At 39.6% G+C, this 27,072-nt stretch overlaps 1 protein-coding gene across 1 annotated transcript in view; it reads left to right on the top strand.

Annotated features, from left to right (window-relative positions):
• MYOM2 (myomesin 2) overlaps window positions 1-3,367 on the top strand; it is a 70,133-nt gene extending 66,766 nt beyond the window's left edge. Inside the window, exon 37 of the mRNA XM_064510197.1 lies at window positions 2,679-3,367. Coding sequence (XP_064366267.1) covers window positions 2,679-3,023 — 345 coding nt within the window. The 3' untranslated portion in view covers window positions 3,024-3,367. The remainder of the gene's footprint in view (window positions 1-2,678) is intronic.
• The last annotated feature ends 23,705 nt before the right edge of the window (window positions 3,368-27,072 follow it).

The raw sequence follows: 27,072 nt of genomic DNA on the forward strand, positions 1-27,072 counted from the left end.
GCTTGTATTTTATATGCTTTCTGAAGCAGTTGCTTTTGACCTCTAAAAGAGCTAGATGGAGTTTTAATCTGACCAACCACAGTGGATCAGCTCATGAGCCAATGTGACTTCTACCATCTGCCGGCTATCAAGAGCTTGTTCATCAGGCTGTTTATGTCTGTTGTCTAAAGTGCATCTTCAGAGGCTGCAGCTGTGTTGCTCTGTTTGGAAACTGCCTTTCTCGTGGCCAAAGTAAGAGGCTGCAAAGAGAAAAAGTTCTTCCAACTTTCTGTGTAGTTGACCATTTTCTGGCTATCTGAGAATAGTCTTTTTAGAAGGAAGGTGGATGAGGTGGGCCTTGCAGTGGATACTGAATCCTGCCTAACTCTGGATCAAAGGTGATTTTCCTCTGGCCTCAGTGGTTCATTCTCTTCTCTTTCTCTAGTGGGTATTCACATGAGGTCCTTTCCTGTTGTGGTAGATACAGGTACCTCACAACGAGAAAGCCAGTTTCTTAGGAAGTTAGGTATAAGCCTCCTGAAAGCCAACATCTTAAAACACTGTAACCGTAAGGAAACAACTTGAAAAAGTCACCCCTGACTTAATGCACAAGTTTCTTCTTGCAAAATCACACCCCAAAACCCAAGACCTTAAATTAAGGAAATGCTACTAAGTCAGTTTCAAGAAATAAAAAGCTTTAAAGGAGACATAATCATGTGAGGATTAAATAGCTGAATGTGTGAAGAAGAAACCTCCAATTCCTGAAATAAGGCAAAACAAAATGGATCACAAGGAAGTCAATTTTTAAATTCACCTCTGAATTAAATATGAATAGTTATCAAGGAAGATTCATGTAAATACAAGCATGAGAAGTAACTATAGGAAAGAAAAGAACACAGAATTTTCTTCATGCAATGGAATGGTATTTCTACACAAACATACGAACACAAGACAAAGCTTTACTAGTACTTACTAAGAAAGTATAAATGGTTTTAAGTCACATCTACAATTTAACAAATTAGAACAGTCCCAAATGATCTAAAATGACTGTGGAATATATCTAGAAAATATCTTGTCTCTGGCAAGTTTTTAATATTAACATACTGAGACTTGATTAATTATTATGAATTAATTATTAATTGCTCTTAAATGAGGTCACATTTGAGGGTAATAGTAATGAAATGTTGCCTGAGTTATAGAAGGGACTATAAGATTTAAACTCATACTATTAGACATTAGTTTGATTTTCCAAAATTATATTTTCAGGTTTGCTTCATTACTCCTTTAATTATTTTATGGTAAGGCTAATTTCTACAGGCCATTAGTTTACTTTACATCATACATGTTATCACTCCTCTTAGAGTACTTACATTCTTAGGTTGTCACCAGGTTGTACCCAGAGCATGTAAATCTTCCTTCAGTGGTCCTCTCTGACTTTGGAGACATGGTATACATAGTATACAAGATGCCTGCTATTTGAGGACATACAGGACTTTTGATCACTTAAAATTTCTGCCTTTTTTTTTGTTAGTTATTTTTCTCATTGGTTTATATCACACCATTCATTAGAATTCAAGAAAAATACTTCACCCAAACATGCACACGTGCACACAAGCAGACCTTCTCTGCTCCCCCTGGATCAGGAGCCTGTGGAACCTGAAGGCAATATATGGAAGCATTCTCATAGAAACTGTCAGTTTTTCTTTTTCCTTCCCTTTCCTTTCCTTCCCTTTCCCTTCTTTCCCTTTCCCTGTCCTTGTCCTGTCCATCCTTGTCCTGTCCTGTCCGTCCTTGTCCTTTTCAACAAAGGGATAGATATGCAAAATTCTTAAGACGACTTTAAATTATCTAGGTAAGAATTTGGGGCAGAAAGATTCAAGCAAAGGTGGACAAAGTAGGTACTTACCAATTCAATTCCTCATAAGATTCTTTCATTTATTCTATCATAACCATTCCAGAACTCATAAAATGTACATACACATATGTATTGTGGTCAAAATTCGGTTCAGCAGTAACTATATAAAATTTGGAAAGAATAACCATGAAAATTTTATGGGCTTCATCTCATTTCAGCCCTTCTTGGAAAACATCTGCGTTGCCAGAATGGCCTACTAGATCATCTCAGATATTCTCTGAGTACACTATACATATGTGCAATACTTTTACAACCTTTATGTATTATTTAGTCTTCATAAAATATTTCCACTCTACCAGTCAGCAGCACCTGGAAGACAACTTTCAGTGACTCATGTTATGTACTAATTCTCTTTAAGTGTATTTTTTTTAACTTCTTCAGTAATAATCTCAGGAGGCCTAGGTCAGAAAAGATTTGCTCAGGCTTCCTCCCTGCTGCGTATAGGGAATCTTCAAGGAGTTTTTTTAAACCTATCATTGCCTGAACATCATGTCAGAATAATGGGTTGTCAGGAATCTCCTGCAGGCAAGATGGCAATGACAGTCTAAAGTACCATCTTCAGAGAGTGTTATCCTGGGGCTATTACTGCATCACAGTTGCTGGTAAAATGGTGGAAAAACTGAATCAAAGCAAAAAAAAAAAAAAAATTGTTAACCTTCAAGGATATGATACCTGCCTTCCTTTAACTAATTAAGAATAAGAAGTGCCTGAAAGCAATACTGAGAATATGCTGGTTAAACAAATCTGGCTGATACTTAAAATGACATCTTTTTCCCTCCCTTAGTCTCTGAATCTGACCTGTACTGTGTTTGGAAATCCTGACCCAGAAGTGATTTGGTTCAAGAATGACAAGGCCTTTGAACTTAATGAGCACTATACTGTTTCACTGGAACAAGGAAAATATGCCAGTTTATCAATCAAGGGAGTGACTTCAGAAGACTCAGGCAAATACAGCATCCATGTCAAGAACAAGTATGGTGGGGAAACAGTGGATGTCACTGTAAGTGTGTACAGACATGGTGAAAAAATGCCTGAAATTAAACCTGGCCAGCTTGCTAAACCCAGGCCAATACCACCATCAGAAGAAGTCCTAGCACCTGAGGCCAAGGCAAAGTCCAAGAAGAAGTAAAGCTTGAAACTGTATGTTTGAGAAACAAAACAGTAGAGATGAGTTGCAGTTGAGGTGTTCCCACACATAACTAATTGGTAAAGTCCAAAGGGAAACTGAGCTTTTAGAATTGTGCTCTAGGGAGGCAGCTGTGCTACAGCACTGTACACACGTGCAACAGTCTCAATAGGAATACATGTAATAGAGTGGGACTTACAACTAGTGAAAAGTCAAATGCCTAACAGCAGTTCCTGTGTGCAACGGCAGGTCCCATAAACTGAAAATAAACCTCCATTTCCACCCCCTCCAGCCATCTGAAAAAAACCCCAAAACCTAGCCCCCACAACACTCTTTGAGGACAAATGTCCTCATACAATCAATGAAGGTAATGGACTGCTGTTAGAGACATATTCAGAGATGAGTCCTGCTTTCTTACACGCACACAGTCCCTTTGGCTTTGAAGCAGGTGCCCACGTGAGTAAGGCTAGTGGATAGTTCCTCTTTAGTAGTGATATTGTAATTTTATAGTTTGAGCTTGTCTAGTAGAATTTTACAAATGTTCACTGTTTACTCATTGAAGCATAGGTTACGTGGTTGTATTTTGTTTTCCTTGCTTTGTGCTAATAAAACTTTAAAAGTCACCTTGTGCTTCTCACTGCACCAAATCACACCTAACTAGTTCTGTTTACTCTGTTTCATTGTTTAATTATTGCTTATTGCACAATTTCACAGCTGGTAGCATGCAGACAATCGACTTTCAATAAAGAAAGCAAATTATGGTTAATCACAGTCACTGGGTGGCACTTGTGGCATTAATTTTGCTCTTTACGATACAGGTCAAGATGCAAACTCGAACTGGTACCAAAGACATGTATACAATTCAGTCACTTGGGATAATTATGTGTTTGATTCTCCTCTATCCAAAATGAATAGCACAGCTCTTCAGTGGGTGAAGTGATGTTCCGCTAGGCAAAGATTTAAATGTATGCTCATCATGAAATATTCAAATAGAATGGGCTTCAGTGAGACTGCTCATATGTCTGTCGTACAGTATATGCTTGAGCATTTGCAACACTGAAGTTTTTTAGACTGGCTTCTCTATTTGTTAATGGTCCATTTATCTACTTAGATGAATCTGTATAATTTGGCAACCAGCTTCCAGCAAAGAGTTATTCTCATGGTAGGTAACAGTGGCAAGACAAATGCCCTTGATGCTGCCTTCCTCTCTTCTGACTTTTCCCAGTCTACGGAGTAGGATAAATGTCAGGAAAGGACAGCCTGCTGGGAGGGAAGGGAGATGGGACTAGGGGTGACCTACAGAAATGGCACTCTCCAAAATCTTCACTGGAAAAAATTGTGTGAAAATGTTTGGAACAAGCATCAGGGCTGTAAGTTGTCTTTGGAGATCATGGCTGAAAGTCAGACCTGAGTCTCCAACACTGTGCTGAATGGATCTTAAGTACAAAAATATGGAAATTGATTTTTGTTTTTCAGTAAATGAACTAGAAAACCAGGAAAATAAACATTTTCAGAGCAAACAATTTTTTTTGCCTGTTTTTTCTCATCTGAGTGACATAGACCTTCTATTGTTTTGTCTGGCACACAATATTTGATTTTTGAGACAGATGAAAAGCAGAGGAAATGAAAAGCCAATTTACAAGCTGTCAGATAAAGTAGGTTGGAGGAGTCATCTGGGAGGTAAGGAGAGCAATATTTAGTCATTCTCCTTCTGCCTCCTCCCTATCCATGGGCATTTGAACCTCTCTCTGACCATCTAAGGCAAGTGCAATAACCTTCAGTCTTCATTGTAATTGGAGGTACTGCTTCTCGCAGCTGTTGATGCTTTTTCACTTTGTGTGATTAGGTAAACAGGCACTGAAAAAGACCCTTGACCTAGATGTCCTACCTCTCACGTGAGTGTGCTAAATGTGAGGCCTGGGAGGTATTCTTCACTTCTTGTGCTTCATCTTAGTTTCTAGTACTGAAGGAGGGTTGAGGGTATGGTACTGCACACTGCTCAGGAGCCTGATGGTTTGCACACGTAATTGGGGATGAGAATGGATTCACTGTGGTTTGAAATTCCTCAGGTGAGAAAGAGTGCAAGCCTGCTCTGCAACCCATTAACTGCTGTGGGCAGTCATGATAAAAAAACACCTGGCCAGCTCTGGAAAGGAAATAGTCTTTAATCACATTATATTAAAAAATAGTTTACTTTTAAATAAATGTCTTTCTGGAGAGATTTGTATACTTAGAGTGAAAAGGGAGGTATAAACAGTCCAGAATTACATTGGACAGTGATGAAAAATGTCTTATTTGGAGTGAAAAAATCCTGTATTTATGGAACCAATGTGTCTGGTCGTTGAATGAAATTATCTGAGAGGATTAAACAGTCAAGAACATGATATTACTGTGAGATAGTTTAATTAGGAGATTTTAGAACATAAAGCAAAGCAAAATTTTATTCTTCAAATATCTATCAAAAATAAGAAAATTAAATATTTCTGTGAACCTGACACTACAAGAACTTCAGAAAGTCTTTCAATGAACTAAAATAACTCATTTTTCTTTTTCTTCTATTCTAATTTAGTATTTAAGGCCTTTAAGGTTTTCGATTCTTACTACAGCAGGCTCACAAAACATCAGAGCCAGTCTCCGTAGCATACAAAGTGAGTATCAGCAAGAATTTAATATTATTCTTATCTCCTTCTACAGTACACAGGTTAAATTTAGCTGAGACTATCAAATTATTATGGCAGCTTTTCAGAGGTATCCTTGGGCACAGAAGACAAGGTTAGCTTCATCTCAGTTGTACCTCTAGCTGGCTGTCTTAGTTAAGCAAGCTTCACTTATTTTCTTTCAGGCAAAAAGAAATAATTTATTATGACAGTTAATCCTCTGCTGAAGTGCAGAAATTGTCATTCACAGGAACATCATATTCGAAAGGCTAAGGACTCGCTATAAACTGTTTCATATTTTTCAGTGTTTGGTGTACCTTTGATTCTTTTGTACACATTTAAAAATGTTGTTATCAGTGCTAGGAAATGAATCAGGCTAACGCTGTTTAAAAGGGACTATCTTTTCAGAGAGAACATGCATCTAGCTGCCCAGAGGGGGCTATACAATTGGATAGACATTAGAGGGACAAATAGGATGCTCTTGTAATCAAGTCAGATGGAATTCATAATGAGGCATATTAGCATTTGCACATACCCTTCGTAAGGCTTAGTGTCAGCATTAGTTTAATTAAAATACGTTTTGAAGGAGGGAAGAGAAGAAAATAAAGTCTGCTGAAAAAGGTCTGATGTAAATGTGCATACTCCCACAAAGGTCAACAGAGAACTATTCATTTATATTGGATGTGAATTTAGTCTGTTGTTTCTACAAATCCATGGGCCCATAGCAGTGAGTTAGCTATTTCTTTTACCCTTAAGAAGAAATGCTTTTCTGAGAATGATTTTCTGTCGCACTGGTGAGTTTTGCGTTGTCTGAGTTTCATGTTGTGCTTTTCTAGGCAACGCTAGCATGAAACGAAGCATCGCTGAGTTGTCACAGGAGGCAGATAAGGTGTCAGCCAGTTGTGCTGACGGGCCTGAAGTCATGGCTGCGTCTGAAGTCATGGTTGTGTCTGTCAGGTTGGCACTCGACTTTGAGGCTGGCAAGGCTGCTTTTCCTCCGAGCACCCGCTTACTTTGAATCAGCCTTGATATGTTACAGTTTATTTGCTTGAAAACAAGTTCTATGAAAATTCCTCCTAAGGCCAATTTACAGGTGTTTTTTATGTGGAAAATGTTTTTTTTTTTCCATGACAGTATTTGCCTCTAGTGTAAATCTTTTTGCAGTCCATAAGGTTCACTTGCATCTTGCAAATTAAAAACTTGGACACACTGCATTAATCTGCTCTTGTATGGAGACAGAGGTTCAATGATAATAGCACCCTAAGTGGTGTTAATGCACAGACAGTTTTTAAAGAAAACTTTTGAAATGTAATAAAACACTTTTTTTTACAAGTTCATAGAACTCAGAGATGACAACCTCTAGATGGCACCAAAAGAACAAGATAGAAATGAATAGGTCTTAAAAAATTCTGCCAGCTACAGCACATCCATCTTTTTGATGCAAACACATCACTTAGAGGATGGGAGATTATTAAAAGAATTACACTTATGCCAGTGACAAGGACAGGTCCAGCAAATGACTGTTTCCCGGAAATAGCAGGTGATTTTGCAAGCAATAATGTCACCTCTTAATCTTTGCATGATGCACATTAGGAGGTTAAGCATGCCATGTAAAATATTGCAAGACTCTTATCACATCAAGTTTCTTCTTAGGATATGAAATCCATAGCATATAGGCTATTTACAAGCTTGAATTCAAGCTCTAAAAGTAAACCTTTCAGACTTAGCAGTCTGTAGATTTTCAACACACTGTTTTTAATATTGAAAGGCCCAAGCCCTACAATTTTTATTCAGCCTTTGTAGAGGGATGATTCTGTTTGAAATTAATGAGCGGTCTGGGAGCAAAAAGTGCAGGATCTGGCTCTCAGCACTGCCACTGCAAGATTCAGTGATGTCAAGACCTGCAAGAAACTACTAGTAGCTTTCTATATTAATATTTCATTCCTCATTGGAATGTGCAGTAACTCAGTACTGGCTGTGTCCTTGGATATTAGCTCAAGGTTTATCAGATTGTTATATTTAAAAATAGCACACTTGACCTCACATTGTTTCCTTTATGAACATTTGAACTTTGTGTGGCTGCACTAAAGGGCTGTTAACTTATAATAAACTTGTCTCATTTTTTAAGTTAATGTAACTTCATTTTTTGTTATTGTTGCTCTTTTGTAAAATTAATATCGTACAGCTGACAGTCAGACAGAAAAAACACATAAGACACTCTACTAATATGGTTAAGAGCAACAGCTAAAGCCCTACCCATGACATCCTAACCTGTCCAGCAGGGCTGTCCTGTGCAGATTTCACCTGGCATCCGTGTCCCTCAAAAGTGACTACCTCCACCCTGCCAAGGGCCCCTGATGGGAGGTCGTTATCTATCCAATGACGCCGATGCACACAGCAGGTAGGAGAGTGGCAGAGGGAAGGAGCTACAACTTCTGTTAAACACAGAGCCAGCGTAGCTCTTTACCATGTTAAGTCATGGTTAAGATCAAAAGTTTAGAGTCTGCTGGCCTACAGTGACCTCCACCGGGCCATTCTGAATGAAGAAAGGCACTAAAAGCCAATCCAACAATTGTAAATCAACCCCAAAGCCAGATCTCCTGATTGCAAGATAATGCGTGAAAAAGAGCCCCACATAGTCATGCGCTGCTTTTGCTGTCTGAGAAAAAATGCCTTCCACATATGAAAATGGCAATCAGCCTCCTGTGTGGTGCTTAATGGGAGGTAAAACACAAGACGACTCCCTGGCTGGAAGTTATGAGGCCACATGCAGATGTCTCCATCTGAGCTAATCACTGAAACTCCCTTCTTAGAAAATGGAGAGACACAAGTAGTAGTAAGGCACAAGTCACGTCACTGTAAAGCAGGTGTCTCAAGTGAATGAGATGAATCATGTCTGTTCTTTCCACCGACTATAAAGGGAGCTTACAGCATGACTAGCTCAGATGGGAGACATCTCATGTCTGATGTTTAAGGTTGGGTATGATAAATTCGGCAACATGTTTCTCTAATTGAATTGGCTCTTTAGTACAAAAATCTATTTACAGGGATACTTCATAATAGCTGGCATTTTTGCCATGTGTATACAGGCTGGCTTCCTCTGCAAAGCTCTGGTATCTGGCGGTCTCTGCTCCTTTCTCTGATTTTTGTGTTATTTTTGAAATCTCTGTGCAAGCATTTGTTGATTTCTAGGTGCCACTTGTTCATAGTCGACCCTCACGATTTGGCCTTTACCAACACACTGCATTAGGCCTTCTGTTCTAAATATGTATTTCTTCAACCTTTCTCCAGTCACCCAGTGTTTGACTGGCTGTGATGTTACAGTTGGTATGGGGCTTGTTTCTGCCCTTCCTCCTCTAAGTGCCATCCCTTTCTGTCAACATCTCAGTCAAGAGAGGCAGTAAGCCTTTCATGTTCAGTTGGTGTCCTTCTGCCAAGCACATAAGACATGCCTCATTTGCAGTGTCTGTTGCGCTCATCAAGCAGGTACCCTCAGTGCTGGAGAAGCACAGCTCCAAAGGGTCCGTACGCCAGACTCCCTTCCACACGCCTGGGCCAGCTACTGGCCAAAGCTCTGAATCCTCCTGGTCCTGGCCTTGATGCTATTTGTTTTGGTCTTCTGGTAGTCTCTAGGTAGTTCCCAGTTACCTTTCTTTTCAACTCTGCTACTCTCTTGACTTCATGGTTACCTGATGTGATCAGCATTGCTCTGTAATTCAGTAAGCTGTCTTTTGATACTGCTTTAATGGCAGCATCTGTATCAGTCGATAAAACTGCCAGGGCTCATTACATAGTCCATGGGCTAATATCCCACATACATTATGGGAGGGTACATGGCATGGGCACTTGGCAAGCTGACACCTTAAACTTCCTGATCTTGTTCTTGGCTTTTAGATAGGCCTGGGGCAGTTTTTGCTATCAAAGGTTCTGTTCTGACCTTTCCAAGATCAGGTTGAGCTCTCATGAAGCCTTTCTCCTTATCCTGCTGCTTCGCTCTAGCATTTACATCTGGCCAATAGACTCCCATTTAGCCTCAGACATGCCCTTGTTCTCCAAGTGTGACACATGTGCCTGTTTCATGATGTCATCAGGTCTTACACCTACTCTTGTGTTCCCTTTAAATGCAATCTTGTTTTATACGCACACTTCCCCTTTTACTTGGTTCAGGTGAGTAACTTCCCAGGGATCTTACTCCTTTCAGGATTGCTTGTCTGAAGTGTGTCTACATCCCATCCTGTCTGGACTGCCTGTTGTGTCCCATTGGAGATCACAGAGTATCTCTTGCAGACCTGTCTCCTTTATCATCAAGTTAACGGTATTTAGTCCATTTAATTACCATCATTTCCCCTGTCAGTACCTTATCTTTACCTCATGGTACTAAAGACTCAAAAGCATTATTTCAATCACTTTGAGAGCTCAGAGATGTCTCCTCCATGACACTTTCTGATGGGTTTTGGTCAGGCCTCATGTCCTTACTGTGCCAAAATATGAACTGATAGGACTGTTCCATTCCAAAGAGCACAGCCAGCATCCTACTCCGTCTGAGCACAGACCCTCTGGGCCTGACAGGCTCTAATTGAAAATGCCATGGGCCAATGACTTTGCCGTAACTGTGCTCCCAAGTCTCCTCCTGAGGCCTCAGACTGTAATTACAGATGCTTCACAAGCATTTCAGAACTGGCAGCTTGCTTACATTCATCTTTATTCTTTCAGATAATTTTGCATCATGATGCTCTTTTGCGTGTTACATCATGATATATCATCTATTCCTAAGCTTCAGAAGCATCTGATAGGTATGTGCAAAATATAGAAATATAGAAATATAGAAAAACTGCTGACTCTAACTGTACACTTCTAGGTATTTCCTTGATATCTGTTCAGATAGACAAGTCTATCAAGTGCTGACTGTGAGAAGGACACCTTCTCCCAACACCTTCTTTGGAATAATTTTAATACTACAGAATATTTTTTTTCCCAACATGATATTTCAAGATGTTTGGGGGGCAGCGAATCTTGGCACACAAGAGTCCCTTTGTGTTTGTTCCCTTTACACAAGAGTTCTCTGGAGCCAGATAATTGAAAGATAGAAAGACCACGTGGTTTTAATGCCAGTAAAAAAGCTCATACTTGTTAAAGGGACTCAGTTCTTACCATATGCTTGACTTGAAGTCAACAACACTGAGCTCACAACACCTAAGATTTGAAAAGTTTCTCAAGACATTCTCAAGCTTCAGTTAACTTTGTATTCAATTTATTTATTCTTTCAGGTCTTTTCACACATGCTTAGTCTTTCCTTAACCATTTCTTCCTTTGCTGAATCATAAATAGCAGCTATCAGCTATCACAGTGGGCCTCTTCTCCTACTGGACTAGATGCTTCAAAATCCAGACTAACTGCAGAGAACCCCAAGGATCTGCTGCAGTGTAGAGGAAAGTGGGACATAATGCAGTTCCCTCATAGTGGGTAGGAGGTGGAGTCACTGAAATCAAGGAGGCATCCATGGATTTAAGGAGGCTCTGGATTAGGACCTTCATTGAGCCTTTACATGTAAGCTAGTGTATGCACGCACAAACCCAAGAAGAATACTGGAAATTATGTGCACTCAGAGAAACAGAATTCTGGTGCTGGTGTCGAGTGAGGATTAACTTATTTTTTATTTTTTAGGAGGTATGGCCTAATCCTTCCCCTCTGCTCAATCACTTACCCTATTTCGCAGACAGAATTCCAAGCCGCTTTTAAGGATGTGGAAAGATGACGCAGTGAGGGAGTGGGAACGCTGGTCTCCCAAACGTCTCTGTGCTATTAACAGTCAGGCCACATTTTGCATGTTATTGTGTGTAAACAGTTGTCAAATAGAAAATTCACATGCAGATTATTTTAACTTCAAATTCCTTATCAAAGAATTACTGGAAATGAAAACTAAGTCTAAAAAATTGAAGGCACTCTGTTCACATCAAATATGACTGAAATCTGGGTTTTGTAATAATATTTTTACAATGCCTGCAAAACCTAAGACTACCAGTAGCATCCTCCTTTTCCAGACATTTCCAATGCATTCAGGTATTTTAGATCAACAAACAAGCAGATTTCTGCAATGTTTGCAACTCAAATAGTGCAAAACTGGGTTTGTGCCAAAGAAACTGGAACTGACTAGAAACACAGCTAAACAGAATATCAGTTGACTAGTCTATATTCATTGCCTGAACTAAGAGAAAGGCAAAAAAAGTAAAAAGTAATAAGATAACAAAAACAATGTTATTTAAATCTGATTTTTAAATTCTTCATGCACAATAATCTATCATGTTATTTTAATACATATAAGGATAATACATATCTTTTCTAAAAGAAAACTCCAACTTAATTGTTGTTAGTTCTTTAAGTGTGTTAATTTGAAAGGCGTTCCTTCTCTAAAAGCATTTTCATTCAATTCTTACTTTTTCTTTTCTGCTAAATGAGCTGGTTTTATTAAGGAGAATGAGATAGAAAACACCTATGGAAACACAGAAATACAAAAAGCACATAGTGCATACAGTATTTGCACTAATTGATAATAGTACTACTCCATGCATTATTTAAATACCACCATCCCAATCCTATCTGCAATGCAAAAAAATTCACATTAAAAACCAATTTTAACAACCTTACCACTTTTTGAAGCAATTTTAAGTAGTGAAATTGTACAAGAGAACATTTCTGTTTCATTGGGTTTACTTATGTGAATAAAGCTTATTTATTTCTCTTTGAAATCAGCATTCCCACTGACTGAAGATGTGCATATTAAAGCTCACCAGCAGTTCCCATTAAAAAAGTCCTGTTTCTGACTTCAGCCTGGAGAAGGGAAGACTGAGGGAGGATCTTATCAATGTGTATATCTGAAGGGAGGATGTAAAGAGGATGGGGCCAGACTTTTCAGTGGTGCCCAGTGATAGGACAAGAGGCAATGGGCACAAACTGAAACACAGGCAGTTCTGTCTGAACATGAGGAAAAACTTCTTTACTGTGAGAGTGACTGAGCACTGGTCAGGTTGCCCAGAGAGGTTGTGGAGTCTCCATCCTTGGAGATATTCAAAAGCTATCTGGACACAATCCTGGGCAATGTGCTGTAGGTGATCCTGCTTGAGCAGGAGTGGGTTGGACTAGATGATCTCCCTTCCAACCTCAACCATTCTGTGATTCTGTGATTCCTTATAAGTTTGACAAACTGTTACCTTTCAGGGTGAATTTGTCTATGTTTTTCTTTCATTAATTATTTCATTTTCTTTGGGGAGGGAAAAGGGAATTTCTCTGAAATCATATAAATGGTTTGTAAGATCAAAGTCAGGGGAATTATGCAATGTATTTTATATACATACACATACAAGAATCTATACTGTATATTATATAAAGTATATCTACAAAATATATTTATGACCCACATTATCAAAATAAAAACACTTTGGAAATTCTTTTCAACCTTCCAAACATATGGGGAAGGGTCTTGAAATTTGGCTTGAGGAGACTGAATGAAGAAGAGTGGTAAAACAGATTTTTTTTTTTTGCCTCTTGCTGTCTTCTTGAAAATCTGTCTAAATTTGGCCAAGCTGATAAATGGTAGTTTGCACATGAGTAGAGAGTTCCTAGAGGTAAAATTCTCTGATGATTCTGTGTGCATAGGTCAAGCTCCAGCCAACAAGCACGTTGCCCTTTCCCAGAGATGACTCCTCTGGGATGCTGTAGGCAATACGTGCTTACCTCCTAACTAGATGCAACATGGAGCATCTCTTTTTCTTCCTTGCGCTCCCCTCCTGGATTGGGGGGTAAGGGGTGGGGAAGCTGCCTGATGCAAGTGAAGAGCAGGCAAGGGGAGAAGGAGAAGAAGAATGAAGGGAGGGGAAAACAGAGGCTGGCACACGTCAACTCATAGGGGACGAGAGGGTTGTGGGGAGCTTGGGACTTCAGTGAATCCCCTCACGTACAGTGCCAGGAGGGGAATAGGGACTGTGGAAAGACCAGGTGGTGTCTAGTAGAGTGAGAGAGCAGGACAGCAGAGAGTATCTGAGCATGCATGTGAAACCAAGCAGGGTCTGGGTAAGGGAGGAGAGTTTGAAGCTAGAAAGCTAGCAAAGATGCACTAACTGTAGGGTAAGGCTGTAATGTGCGCACAGGTGATCACGGAGCCAATGAAGAGAGGCGCTCTGCTCGACCTCGTACTTACAAACCAAGTAAGCTTACAAATCCAGCCTTCATTCTGTTCCTTGAAACATGACTAACTGCTAAACATCCAAAAGCAGATATTAGCAGGAAATAGCCATACTTGAGGCTATCAGAATTCAAATTGGAAACAAAATGCTCATTTTCAATAGTGAGAATCAAGTAACAAATGGGGCATAGCTTTCAATAACGAGACAGAAGGTCTTTCTGAGTAGTTACACTTTAGTTAAATCACAAGTTACTTAAGAAGTTTGTATTTTGGAGAAGGTCAGGCTGGAGACTCATTTTCTTCCTGCCTCAAAAATCTATAGAGCAATTGCAGTAGTCTCATAAAATATCGAGGCATTAAGTGAAACTCTAATTCATTTGTGGGCTCATGGATCTAGGGACAAGGTCCTGAACAAAAGAATAAGTGGCTCTGTCATTATGAAGTGTGTACAACTCCACAAAAATGAGAAGCAACTGAAAGAGGAAATTTGACTTGATCTTTCTGTGAGAGATCTCTTCTCTTACAGAGCAGGAGAGTGGAAACTTTTCCCAGTGTCATAGATATATGCCAGCATTCAACTTTCTTTGCATCAAGAAATGGGGATCATTAATGATCAGGAGTTGAGTACAACTCCTTATACAACATCAGGCTGAAATTTTGAGTTACAAGCTTACCATATTATTGAAATAAAAGGGGTCATGTTAAGTGACATGTTCTTGGGCATTCAGAAGGTTTGGCCCTCAAGGGCTTTATTCATCTGTGCTAATTCTGCTAATCAATCAAACGGTGGTTCACATTTAATCCTGACTCTAAAATATTCTTGCAGGATACTCTTAATTTGAGAGCTCTTTGTGTTCTCTGGTGAGCCAAGAAGCTAAACAAATCTGATATTGCACTCCCCTGATAATGAAAAAGACTGATGCAAATAAGCGAGAGTTTACAGCAGTCCGTCTCACTGAATTGTTTTGCGTTTCAGTAGTAGGATGGTTTACTTTCAAAGTTGTGTTTATGGTACAGAAAAAAAAAAAAAAAAAGGTCCAACAGTCATACTAAAAATATAACTGTTCATTCTTTTTATTACAAGAGCATCCAATTTTCTGGTAAATATCATGGCTGAATAGTGCTAGAAGTTGTACAAATAAAAACCAGATCATTAAATGACATGTTATTTTGCCAAGGGCTGCAATTTTTATTGCACCATCTCATAATTTAGAGTCCAAGTTCTAGGCAGATGTGAGAATCTCTGTTTTAATTTAAGATATAAGAATACATTTCTAACTTTGTGGTGGTGGAGAAAAGTTTGAGAACATGAACTAGAAAAGGTAAGAAAAATGAGAAGGTAGCAAATAAAACAGTATATATCATTTGCTGTTAGCATCAGAAAAAAAAATCACGTGCATCTGGGCTTATTCTGTCTAGTCTAACCACATTATTGATAAGTGTGGGTTCTCCGGGTCAGCACCTGGAGTGCTGCCACTGGAGCAGCTTAGACCACCAGCTGCTCTGGTGTCTCTTTCCTTGGAGGCAGCACAGCATGTGGAGGACTTTCCTCTGGCCACAGGAATTGTCTATGCTGCACCATTTTTCCTTGCAATTCCTCCCTCATGATGTGACAGTAACTTAACCAATATGTTAGACCTAAACCCCAGTCCTTGGTTGCTACTGAATTGCCTGAAGAGAGAGGGATGTTGAAAGCTGGCCATATGCTGGATTATTTTTTCTGATGGGCCACATGAAACCTACAGGCTGTGGGGTGAGCATCCCTGGGTTATAACGTTACGGTTAAACCCAAAGGCATTTGGCTGATAGCTAGTGATAAATGAACACAGTGAGAGGAATTTTATCTTCATCTGTAATTAAAACTGTGTCAGAACCAAGGTTTATCAGAAAAAAATCCTCCTCAAAACGTAAACCAAAGCTGTCCTTCATACAAGGGTCTGATTTTCAGGCACAACAACATGCTTATCTGTGTGAGAAGCCCTCTTGTTCATACTCACACAGTAGTGTACTTACTGAAACATACAGGCGAAGCAATAATATGATGTACAGGTTTAATGAGAGACTTATCTTTAGCCATAAACTCATAAATAAGCTGCTTCATCTAACTAAATATGCTGTCCTTTCCATTGTTGCAGCATTTTCTTGTACTGCTCTAAAGCAATTTTTGTATGTTTATTAGCATAATTCTCATAAAATATCTCTACTTCTGAAAAGAGAAATATAAGCCTTTATTTTTCATCCTTTGTGAATGAAAACTTATCTACCACTCCTTTGTAGAAATGAAGATTAGTCTGAACACAACTCATGTTAAAGCAGGAGTTTAGTGACCTTGAATGTTTATTGTTCAGAGGGGAAAAATAGGGTTTAGGTGATAACTAGTCCTAGAAAGATCCATAAATCATCCAGTTTAACTCTCATTTGCAAGTAGAAGACTTACCAACATCTAAAAAGATCATCTACAACTTCATGAAACAAATGTCCCAAATAATAATAACAAACAATCCCAAATAATAACCGGTAACAAATGTTAGATCAAGGGTGAAGACAAAGAGGAGGAAGAGGAGTTGATTCCTTATTAGAAAAAGAGAAGAAATACTCCCATGATGCCAAAGATACGCATTCAATGTACTCAATAATACTGAAAAGCAGATCACTTACACGGGTTCCTAAATATGGGTTAATGAATATTTGGTCATGTGTAGCCTCTGTACAGTGCTGCAGTGTTCATGAATCAAAGCAGGGCAGCATCTTTGCAGACTGCAGCATCCCGGGAATGCTAATGAGGCAGTATACAAAAGTCATAACTGTTGCCACTGGCAAGTGACCATGAAAATGATTATCTGGTAAGATATTGGAGGCCGAGCTGCTATCACCTAAATTCTCGTGGAACTCATCTGATTTACTAACTTCTCATTGCATCGAGTTTTCTAGTTTGTCATGGCAACCTGGGAGCAGATAGAGAAACACACAGGATGCCATGAGGCAGCAGTCATAATGCAAACACAAGTTAAATGGCTCTAAAGTTAATGATCCAGGCTCTTCACTGCAACCACGAGGCACACAGTGTAACTTGGGGGAGGTGCACAGATGCTGTAAATTACTTTGGACACCATTGCCATGACCCTGGGCCAGCTGTGTATCAGGCCAGCGCCACCGCATAAGTTACAATATTCTAATGGCTGCTCTAAGTGGTCCTGAACAGCTGCTGTGGCAGCGCTGTAATGACAGTGTAAGGCTGAGTCCCTGCCAGGCTCCTTTTCCCTTTTCTTCTTTACGCTGGCTGTAGGTACCACAGGAATTGCTGCATTTTTTCTACACCACTAGTAAATTGCCTTACCCTGGATAATCCTTCCATTGGTGCTGGCCCAGATTTAGGGCCCTTTTAATTCAGTAAAATGCTGTAAATTGTCTTGAATGCAAGGGGCAAGTTAAGCCAATATACTTTCCCTTGATTTGCATTTGTTTCTCTTTTACTTTCTATTTTATCATAATAGCATGGACACTAATTCTGTTTTAATTGTAAAGCCTAGATCCAAGGAAATGCTTTTAACAGTATCAAAAGACTATTCATCTGGGGAAAAAATGGTAACTGAAAAGCAACGTTATTGACAAAATTATCCGTCAGTGCAACAGCATCCTCTCTACAGTTTTCACAGTGTGATCATATTAGTGCATGTTAAAGCTGCCTGCCTGCTCTGCTGCCTGCTTTTTGGTGATAAGTATTATCTGCTATATTGCAGAGGATTTTGGTTACAGCCTTGTATATTTTGCAGTTTTCTGAATATATTTCAAGATCTTAAGTTCAGTTTTTATCATCTGCAGATAATTGTTACAGACAAACTAGTAGAAATTAATCTAGTGAAAGGGCAGGCAGCAACATCTGCAGCTGGGGACACCAACAAATAGAAGTTCAGAGGTATCAATTGAATCATGTGAAAGTAGGACAGACCTAGCAGGGAACAGCCACTGCTGTCGTCTGTGCAATAAAATCCATGCAGTTTAAGTCACAGTTGTAAAGTTAATGGGGTTTTGGTGAGCCTCCACTCCCTGGGGATAATATCCAGCCTTCAGAAAGCCATCTCTAGATTTCTTGCATTCTCTGTTCCTTGTCCCAGTAACCTAGGCTGCTGAAGTCCTTTTTGCACTGCCCTCCCCTCTTTTTTTTGAATGGAATATGACAGAAACTCTCATAAAACAGTCACTGAGCTTAGGAGACAGAAACTCCCAAAGCCTGGGTAAATGTCAATGCTATGGAGCAACTTTCACCCCTAAAAGGTCACATACTGCAGCTCCAACACATTCTGGGCCAGCCAGTAGGCAACCAGTCAAGCGCATCAGTTCAGTTTAATACCATATTATTATATTTATCTGGCCAGCATTAAGTGAACTGCAGCCCCATGCTTTGTTTTCCTTGAATTTAGGCTGGCCATCCTAAAGCTGTTCGTTCAAAGATTACAAAAAGGCCACGGTGCCTGACATGAGATTTAGACTGAATGGAAACACCTAACTCCAAAATTATGATCCTCAGACTCTCACTGTCAAATCCTCACCATTTACATTGCATAATTACTTTGTGCAGCCCATTAAAGTTCTCCAGTAGCACCTCAGTCGTGAGGGGGTCCGGGAGCCCCTCGGACAAACTTGCACCTCTCTGGACATGCGCCTTGCCTGTGTGCCTGGAGCTTGTGTTTGCAGGGATGTGAGGCTTGTTCTTTGAGATCACATGAGCAGGGGCAGTCCTCTCACCACCCTAAAAAGAGCAGTATCTTGAAAGAAAGCAGTAATCCCTGCTCTCACTTTTTTCGTGAGGGGTGTGTGTGGAAAAGGGGTCTAAGAATTTTCCAGGCTGCAAATCCCAGGTGGATTCCCAGACTATGCTGCCTGGCAGTGACGAGGCACTAATTCAGTGCAAACCCTCTCTTCAGGACTTTGCTTTAGGCTGCTTTGTGCTTGATATGCTCCTTTTTGTGGGTCTACCTGTTTTACATCTGGGTGCCTAAAGGACAGGCACTGCATAGCTTAGCATTTTGATTTCTAAATTCTTCTGGGATCTTATATTTTGCTGATTACAGCTGGTTGCCCTGCATATAGGAACATATTTTGGGAGCAAGAATTTTCAAATCTGTTTAACACATTTGTCAATTTTTAAATGTGAGAAAGTATGCTGGGGACAGGTGAGTATTTTTCTTGAATTTACAGAAATGTACAGTTTGTTTTTTTCCCAGACAACAGCACTAGGTCTTCTTAGCAGTGGTGGCTGTTACTAGGCCCTTCAAACTGTTACTGATTGTGTGTTGCAATACAGTAGAGATTATATATTGATTTCATTACATTTTTTAAAATATAAGCTGAAATTTTCACAGTCACCAAGACCCATTATTTAGAAGACTATTGAGAAATCATTCATTTGATAATTATTCACTGCTAATGACTTTTTTCCTTGGATGATTATTCTTTTGGAGTTTATTGCACAAAGTATAAAACTTTCCAAAGCTGTATTTTGTGGGTGTCAGCCAACACTTTGTAAAAGGCTTCTGCATATTATAACTGCACTGTTTGCTGAGGCAGGCTGCTGATCATTGCCTTCACTTTTCTGAACATTATCAGAACATCTAATTTCTATTCTGCTTTAGGGTCATGCTAAGTTACCAATTTAGAACAGTTGCTGTGATGTTGACAATTTTAATTCGTTCCACTTGATATGCTAGTAGGCCTATTGTCTGCTCAAAGTAGATTTTGTGGTTCTGAAAGAGACAGTTTCTGTATTTTCTGAATGCAATGCAATTTGTACTCATATTGCAGCTTCAGACATCTCCTTGGGGGCAAGTCTAATTTAAGTTGCTTGATTTCTGTTACTAATCACAGTCTTTTCAAACTGTGTTTCTTTTCATCTCTAATGCTTTAAACTTCTGCTGTATTAGCTGGCCCACTCAGGTGTAACATTTTCTCTGAATCTGTCTGCTTGACCACAGCCCTCTGGTTTGCTTTATTTGGTCTCTGAGCTAACATTTAAAAAGCACCTGATGAGCTCCGAGACTGTCTGATACCTATGAGAATTTGTTTATCTTTTCTTAAAATTACTGCATGTAAATTAAATCATAGATCTAGTTCTGCCTTTCAGCGAGTGGCACCTTAAACATGGGTAGTCAGCTTCAGTTGAACTTCCAACAGTCCAAGGCAGGAATTAGTCTGGATCCAGCCCTCTATCATACAATATTCATTTAACGGGCTAATATTTCAAAAGTTCCTAGAGAAGTTACTTTACCAGATCACTGTGCAGAAATTGTATGTGCATTTTTACCCGTGAAAAAATTGGTTTTGTTGCCAGTTTCCATAGTATGCAGTGGGTTATGAAGAAAAAAATAAAACCTTATATGCACCTGCATTACAGTTAATGGAATTTGTAAAAGAGAGGTTGAAGATGGAAATTTCCACAGCAGTACATTCTCCATGGTAAAAATGCATAGCTATAACACACACTGCTTTAGATTTTAGAAAAAAACAAAAGCATGTAATGTATTACTTCAGGGTTTTAGTTACTTACTCGATTTTAGCAAGATGGCAAGTTCTTGACATTCATGGGTCTTTTATATATAAAAGCCATAAACAAAACTCTGTTAAGTGTAATTATCTCACCATTAATTATCTCCTGTATTTGGACCTCAGTGTAACTTGCATTTTAATTATCTTCAGTTTATGTTAAATATTATGCCTTGTGTTAGACTTGCATTGCAGGCATATCAGAATGACTTTTTTTCTCTTTCCAAGTAAATGGCTGGTCATGCTAAGCTTTCTTCCCAGCAACTCATGAGCTGGATTTTTCCAATTAGTTTTCTATCCACCCACAATGTTTTTCCTCACTCTGTTTCTTCTTTCAACATTTAAAAGTTTTCTTTTTTTAGAAACAAATGTTTGAAGTTGAATGTGCCTTTGATTTAATACTTGCCAGCAAGAAAGGCAATTAAGGAGGAGAGATGAGAAAGACTGACCAAAGATTCAGGATCTGGTGTGCACCAGTGTCTTTGACTCCACTTAGCACTGACTGGTCTTCCCAGTTTGGGCGAATCTCGGCAGCAGCTTCCCTTTCCCTCCCCTCAGCACTACTCCCTGAGGGAAATATTCTTTCCGTTAGGAAAGTCCCTTGATGGAGGATGCAGGGAGGGAATTTACAGTGTTACAGGATAGAGGGTGGGAGGACCAAGTGCGTGACAGCAGATAGGGCAGGGTGGCTGGCAGGAGCTGTGTCTTGCTGTCTCTTAACGTGGTGGTGTGTTACAGCTCCAAAATAATACTGGGCCTCTCTTGCCTATGACTACAGTTTTGACACAGCAGTTGGAAGATTTACAGAGCCTCTCTACCATGTGACCTCCATATGCTGAAATGCAAGCCCAGCTATGGAGTGTATAAGGCAGGAGGCAACTGTAAGTTTCCTGCAAAGCGTACAAGATGTGCTTTATCGTCTATAATCCAGAAATGGGGAAATGAGACACAGCAAATTTAGTCATTTACTTCTGGGAACAAATAAAACCACAGTTAATGCCAGTAGCAGAAATAAAGCACTCCTGCTGCTCAGTTATATCCCTATTTCACTTACATTTTGTCATAAGGCTGTATATAGAACCTCATTTCATTTGTGAAATTCATTTCACTTGTGAAATAATTTGGGATACAAACTCAGATCTCTGCAGAACCTCCACAAATATGTTAGAGTGTTTCAATAGTAGCTAGACCATTGATTATGAATTAGCTGCTATTAGATACTACTTTGAAGATATTCATGAGCTAGATCCAGAGCTATCACAGATCACCATATTTCCATTGAAATCATACTTCCTAGGCAAGCTCAGAATTGTGATATTTCCCTAAGTAATAATATAAGTGGAGTATTCCAACGATTATAGTATGGAAATTATGGACAAAACTGCTATGCAAGGAGTCATTATTGCTAATCTTTAATAACATATTATATGCACAAGGGTGCCATCGTACAACATAATTTTTTTTATTTCAAAAGTCTTTTTAATGTGCAGTATTTTCATCTCATATGTAACATTTTAAAAGTGTTCAATTAAAATTGTATGCAAGGAAAATCTTACTTTTATACAAAATCTAGACACGTAATCTAAAAAGATACAGTTTTAGAAAAGCTCCAATTTTTGCTGTGTGTGAATAAATGCACATAAGAAAACCTTTTTCTCAAGGGAATGATGACCTTTGAGTGACTTACTAAAGGAAAGTGATTGCCTCAAAAGAAAATCAGCATTTGGGCTGAGGTACTGAGGATGTATTTGGATATTTGTAAGTCTTTGCTGACAAAATTCTAACATGTTGTTCCCTAAAATAATGATGCTCCATTTTGATTTCTAAATATCTCATAGTGCACTAAAAATGCATGGAACTAGTGCAGTTTACTGAACCATGCCATGAAAAAATAGAATTGTTCTGCATAAGCCTCGAGAGACTTTAGCTTGTACATGAAGCTTTTGTTAAACTTTTCCTGTTGAATTTTTCATAACATTAACTCATAAAATAGATGGACCAACAGACTTCTAGTTACTTTAAAGTATACCAAATTCCAGCAAGATCTGAGAGAGAACTGTTGTATATACCTATTTCCTTGGTAGCAAAAGTTTTTAGAAGGTTCAGCTTGTTCATTTAAGTCATCTCCCCCAAGCAAGGAAGACTATTTACATAAAGAATGTTTTATACTTACAGCACATGGTGGCCATACTAATCCTGTCAATACCATGAGTAGTGAGCACCATTCATCAAATCTCTGCCGCTGGAAAGAGTAGATTTTTTTTTTTACATATACTTGGATGATTCAGCAGAATTTAATAAACTTTTTCTAGCAAGGCTCTTTGATACAAATATATGGCTTACACACACTACTGCTGTTTTAAGCTACTGAAACTAGTCATGATATGTACATTCATTACTGTGTGGTAATCAGCATGGCCTTCCTGGGTCAGCATGCCAAATTCTGAGATATATTAGTGTGTTTGCTTTTAGGAGAGACTGGAGTGGAAAGTTTCCAGTTAGAGATACTAATTATAGTATAATTTATTAGAGCTTATTTCAACTGTTGACATTTAAAATCCATAGCCCACATTTATTAATTGAGCTCAACACCAGAGCATCATATTCAGTTTACTGTTGACTCCTACAATTTATTGAAAAATGATATTGCTTAGCCTTATGTATCATAATCAGTTTGCAGAGAGCTTCTCTGCTGCAGAGGTATCTACATTAAATTACTACCACAGATTAAAAGAGAAGGAAATGTTTAAAATGCCATTAAAATTGAGCAGTAAATCTTTCACTTTAAAAAAGAGAGGAGGAGGAGATCTCATTTCTCATTTCTCATCAAAGGTAGGTGACTAATTAGTCCCACTGCAATTAATGCCTGTGTTATACAGATGATTGATTCTGTCTAGATTTTTATCCTTTGAACATATGGCAACAAGAAACCTGGAAAGTCTTCTTCTTTCAAGTTGGTACTGCTACCTTAAAGTGTGAATGCATGGGTTATGTATAGATGGTGGTGTATTATTTTGGCTGCAGAGATAAGTACATGCTATTTAATCACTTTTATTTCTACTATTTACAACAGATAAAGAACAGAACCTAGGCCAGACAGAAACTAATTTTTATCACAGTGCTTTTTTTGGTCTACAGATGTCTTCTGAAAGCATATCCAGACTCAGGATTCCAGTGCAGGGAAGAGGGCGTAATGTTTAGATGAAAAGAAGATGTAGAGACTGGCCTTGAAGGCCTTTCCCAAGATGACCTTGCTAAAAAATCCCTAGCCGCTCTCAACTTCCTACAGCCAGTCCCATGAGGCTGCCCAGTCCCCCCAGCTCCTGCTGTCTTCCCCTGGCTGCTAAGCCTCCTGCCTGAATCACGTATTTCCACGCAGATGGTTAGACATGGACATAGGCTGGACTAGCCAGCCTGGGGCAAGGTTTTGGAGCTCCAACCTGCTTCTTCAAACAGGAATGCTTTCCCTGTATGCTGCAGAAGCACATACTTGCACAGCATTACCAGTGTAATTCAGGTTTGCCTAGTAGTGCATGAAAGCAGACCCCCGAGGAAAAAGTTTGAACAAAATCACTGGCTGAAGATGCCAAGCAGTATTATGATGGAGAAGGAGGGTAGTGGGTCAGGCACCAGGAGCCCAGGAACATGGGCTTTTGGGCAATATCTTGGACTACTCATGCCTATGCCTGGGCCTGCCAGTGGTAGGAGAGGTGCCAGAGAAGCAATTGTGTGGATAAGTGGTAGCTTCTGCAGTCTCCAACACAGACCACTGACTTTGTAGTATATAAAAGTGACTAGTTTCTCAATTTTGGAGAAAATATTACTCCCTTTGAGAGCTGGTGAGGTATAAAAATTATCAAGCTGTGTGTTAATTTTTCCTTGAAAAGATTTAAATATGATTAGCTGAAACAGGTGCAGATTTAAGCTTTACCATGTTCATTATGGCTTAGGTTTTCTCCTGGCTGCTGAGAGGGCAGATCTCTGACTAGAAGGATGCACAACCAAGTTACCTAAGTAAAGAAATTCTTATCTTAACATACCATGCTCTCACTTTCAATTGCCTTCTATGAGCTCTTTGCCTTTGGCTGTGTCTGCATTTCTCCAGTGCCCTCTATGCCATTTTTCCTTAAAAAAAAAGGTGGGGGCACTGTTTTCCAAGGAACTCAGTAGAAATCAAGTGCAAATTCTTATACACAGATGTGTTGTGTGTAGGGTTTTGGCATGTGACTAGGAGGTACATGCACACTCAGAGAGAGTGCACTAATGAAACTGATTTGGGGGAATTAGTTTGGATGGTGCCTACACGTTTGGGATCTCTAAGGTCGAGGGTAGACGTGTGCAGGCTAAGGTCCACATTCCCAACAAGACTTACATACAGATCATGAGATTCATAGGTTCAGAGTCTTACTTCACAGAAATAAAATACAGTCTTGTAAAAGCATACTTATCCTGTTATCAGGTTCCTTAAAAATAGTTGCTGGTAATGCAAGATTTCTACTACAAACAAAGAACCATACCATACCAGTCAGTCCTTTGTTGGTTTAGTAACTCTCAATTTAATTTAATAGGGGCTATATCCCCAGGAATTCCTGTGACAAAGGGAGTCCCCCAGAATCTGGAAGATTATTCAACTACAATTTAGAGAAATTTACAGCAAGGATGACTGACTAAAGATAGAAGTCTCTGAGAGCACTAGGAAAAGAGAAAGAGTGTGAGAGTGTGTGTGAGAGAAAGCTTCACTTTCTCATATGAGTAAAGTGAGGAGATACCTGTCCTTAAGTTTTGTGGTGAGTGGAGTCAAAGTCCCTGGTGTTGGGTCAGGACCTGCTTGCTTTGCTTCCTTTCTTCTACTTTTCTCTCTCTGCTATGTGCGGACCCCATATTTACATGAAAAAGTTGCATTGATTCTTATGGAGTCTTTTTAGATGTCCATGCGTTAACAAAAAGTGGCTCTTAGCCTAAAAGCTCTGTTTGGGGCAGTACCAGCAGAAGATAACAGATTGCTGTTTGTCTTGGGCTGAGTCCAGGGAGTGGTAGGTGGCTGCTGCTCCTGGGAACAAGAGGGAGGTTCTTGAGAGCCCTTATCTTGGAAATCCCACCCAGAGCAGAATCGTCAAGAGCTAACAGCAGCTCTTTCTAGCTCTTTCTAGGTACTAGGAGTTGTCTACAAGAGAAGACTGTGTTGTCGTGCCTGGAAAGAGAACTGTACTACCATGCATTCCCATCCCATGCAGACCACAGGTTTCGCAATCCCTGAGCTGGCACGGGAGACTGTCCAGCAGATTCAGATGTCCCATACGGTCGGAGAGGCAGTCAAAGGTAGATTTCTCAATGTCACCAAATGCAGGTTCACTGCAGACAACTGCAATCACGGGGCCACCCGCCTCTGGGACTTTTTGCGTTTCTGCAGTTCAGAAGTGTTTCCTGGCACAGGTCACAGCAGGGCTGACTGCAGCTCTTTGCTGACTGCTGCTGTAGTGGCCTACCACAAAAAGGGAGAGGACTGCTGAGAAGTGGACTCATCAGAGCTACACTTCTTTCCTTTTCTGCATACTTTCCTCTTCCACCTGTACATGGTGTGCTTAGGAAGCGTAAAGTTAAGGTGTTACTAAATGTAGCTCTTCCTGGAGCAAGCAAAACTCCTGTTAGGCAACACCGTTGCGTAGCCACCCTTATTTTACAAAATCTAGCTTATCTGGCTCAAAGTCTCCAAGACCATGATGCTTAAGTGTGCTCAGAAAATAAGTCAAAAGAAATTCAGTCATGCTGAAAAATAATAACATAATTTGAACAGTATAAAATTGAACAATGTTACTTCTGTAAGCACTTTCTGGCCTTGGCTTGTAAATCAATTCAATTCTTGATAAAAAAAATCAATGCAAGTCCAATATTCTTACTTCACTTGTTGGTATACCTTGCTAGAGGACTGTCTTTCTGTAATAAAGCATATTTTCTGCACTGCTGCACTACATTCATCTGAATGGGATCTGCTTCCTTCGGATTTATACATTCACTTGAGTGGGAGGCTTGCCTGCTAGAAAAAGGGAACTTTATGAATCAAGAAAACAAGAAAATCACGTCTCCACAACCACACTCTTGGATTTTTATGGCACAGCATACATGTTAACAGAAGAATTATTACAGTTCAAGTGTGACCACCAGTAGCTATTCAGGTTTTTGCTTCCTCAGCTGTTTACATACTGGCAGGAAATATTACAATATTTTGGTGATTCACCTGAATCTGAGAAGACAGTATTTCTGTGACACAGAGAGAGAACTGGCTTGGAAACCACTGTCCTTCTACTTTTCCAGTATTTCCAAAGTACTTCTGCTTTTGCACATTGCATCTTGAATGGCACCAACTGTGAGCAGTTTGCTCCTCTGTGATGAGGTGCTTTGCTTTCTTGGAATGAAAGGGAGCTTGAGGAGCCAGATCCTCAGCTGGTGCGAATATCTGAACAGTGCTGCAGTAAATATGCTGCCATTTAGGCTGCCCCCTGATGTTCCCTTTCATTCCCTGAGAGTGATGCATGTCATCACACTCACACAAACCTAGCATGGCTGATGTTATTCAAGATGCAATTTGCAAAGCAGCAGTGCTTTGTGCACAGTAAGGTGAAAGGGGCAATGATTCTCTATCCAGTTCTTTCTCTCCACCATTGAAATGCTGTTCACA

The sequence above is a fragment of the Dromaius novaehollandiae genome, chromosome 3, assembly GCF_036370855.1.
Source record: "Dromaius novaehollandiae isolate bDroNov1 chromosome 3, bDroNov1.hap1, whole genome shotgun sequence".
Classification (NCBI taxonomy): domain Eukaryota; kingdom Metazoa; phylum Chordata; class Aves; order Casuariiformes; family Dromaiidae; genus Dromaius; species Dromaius novaehollandiae.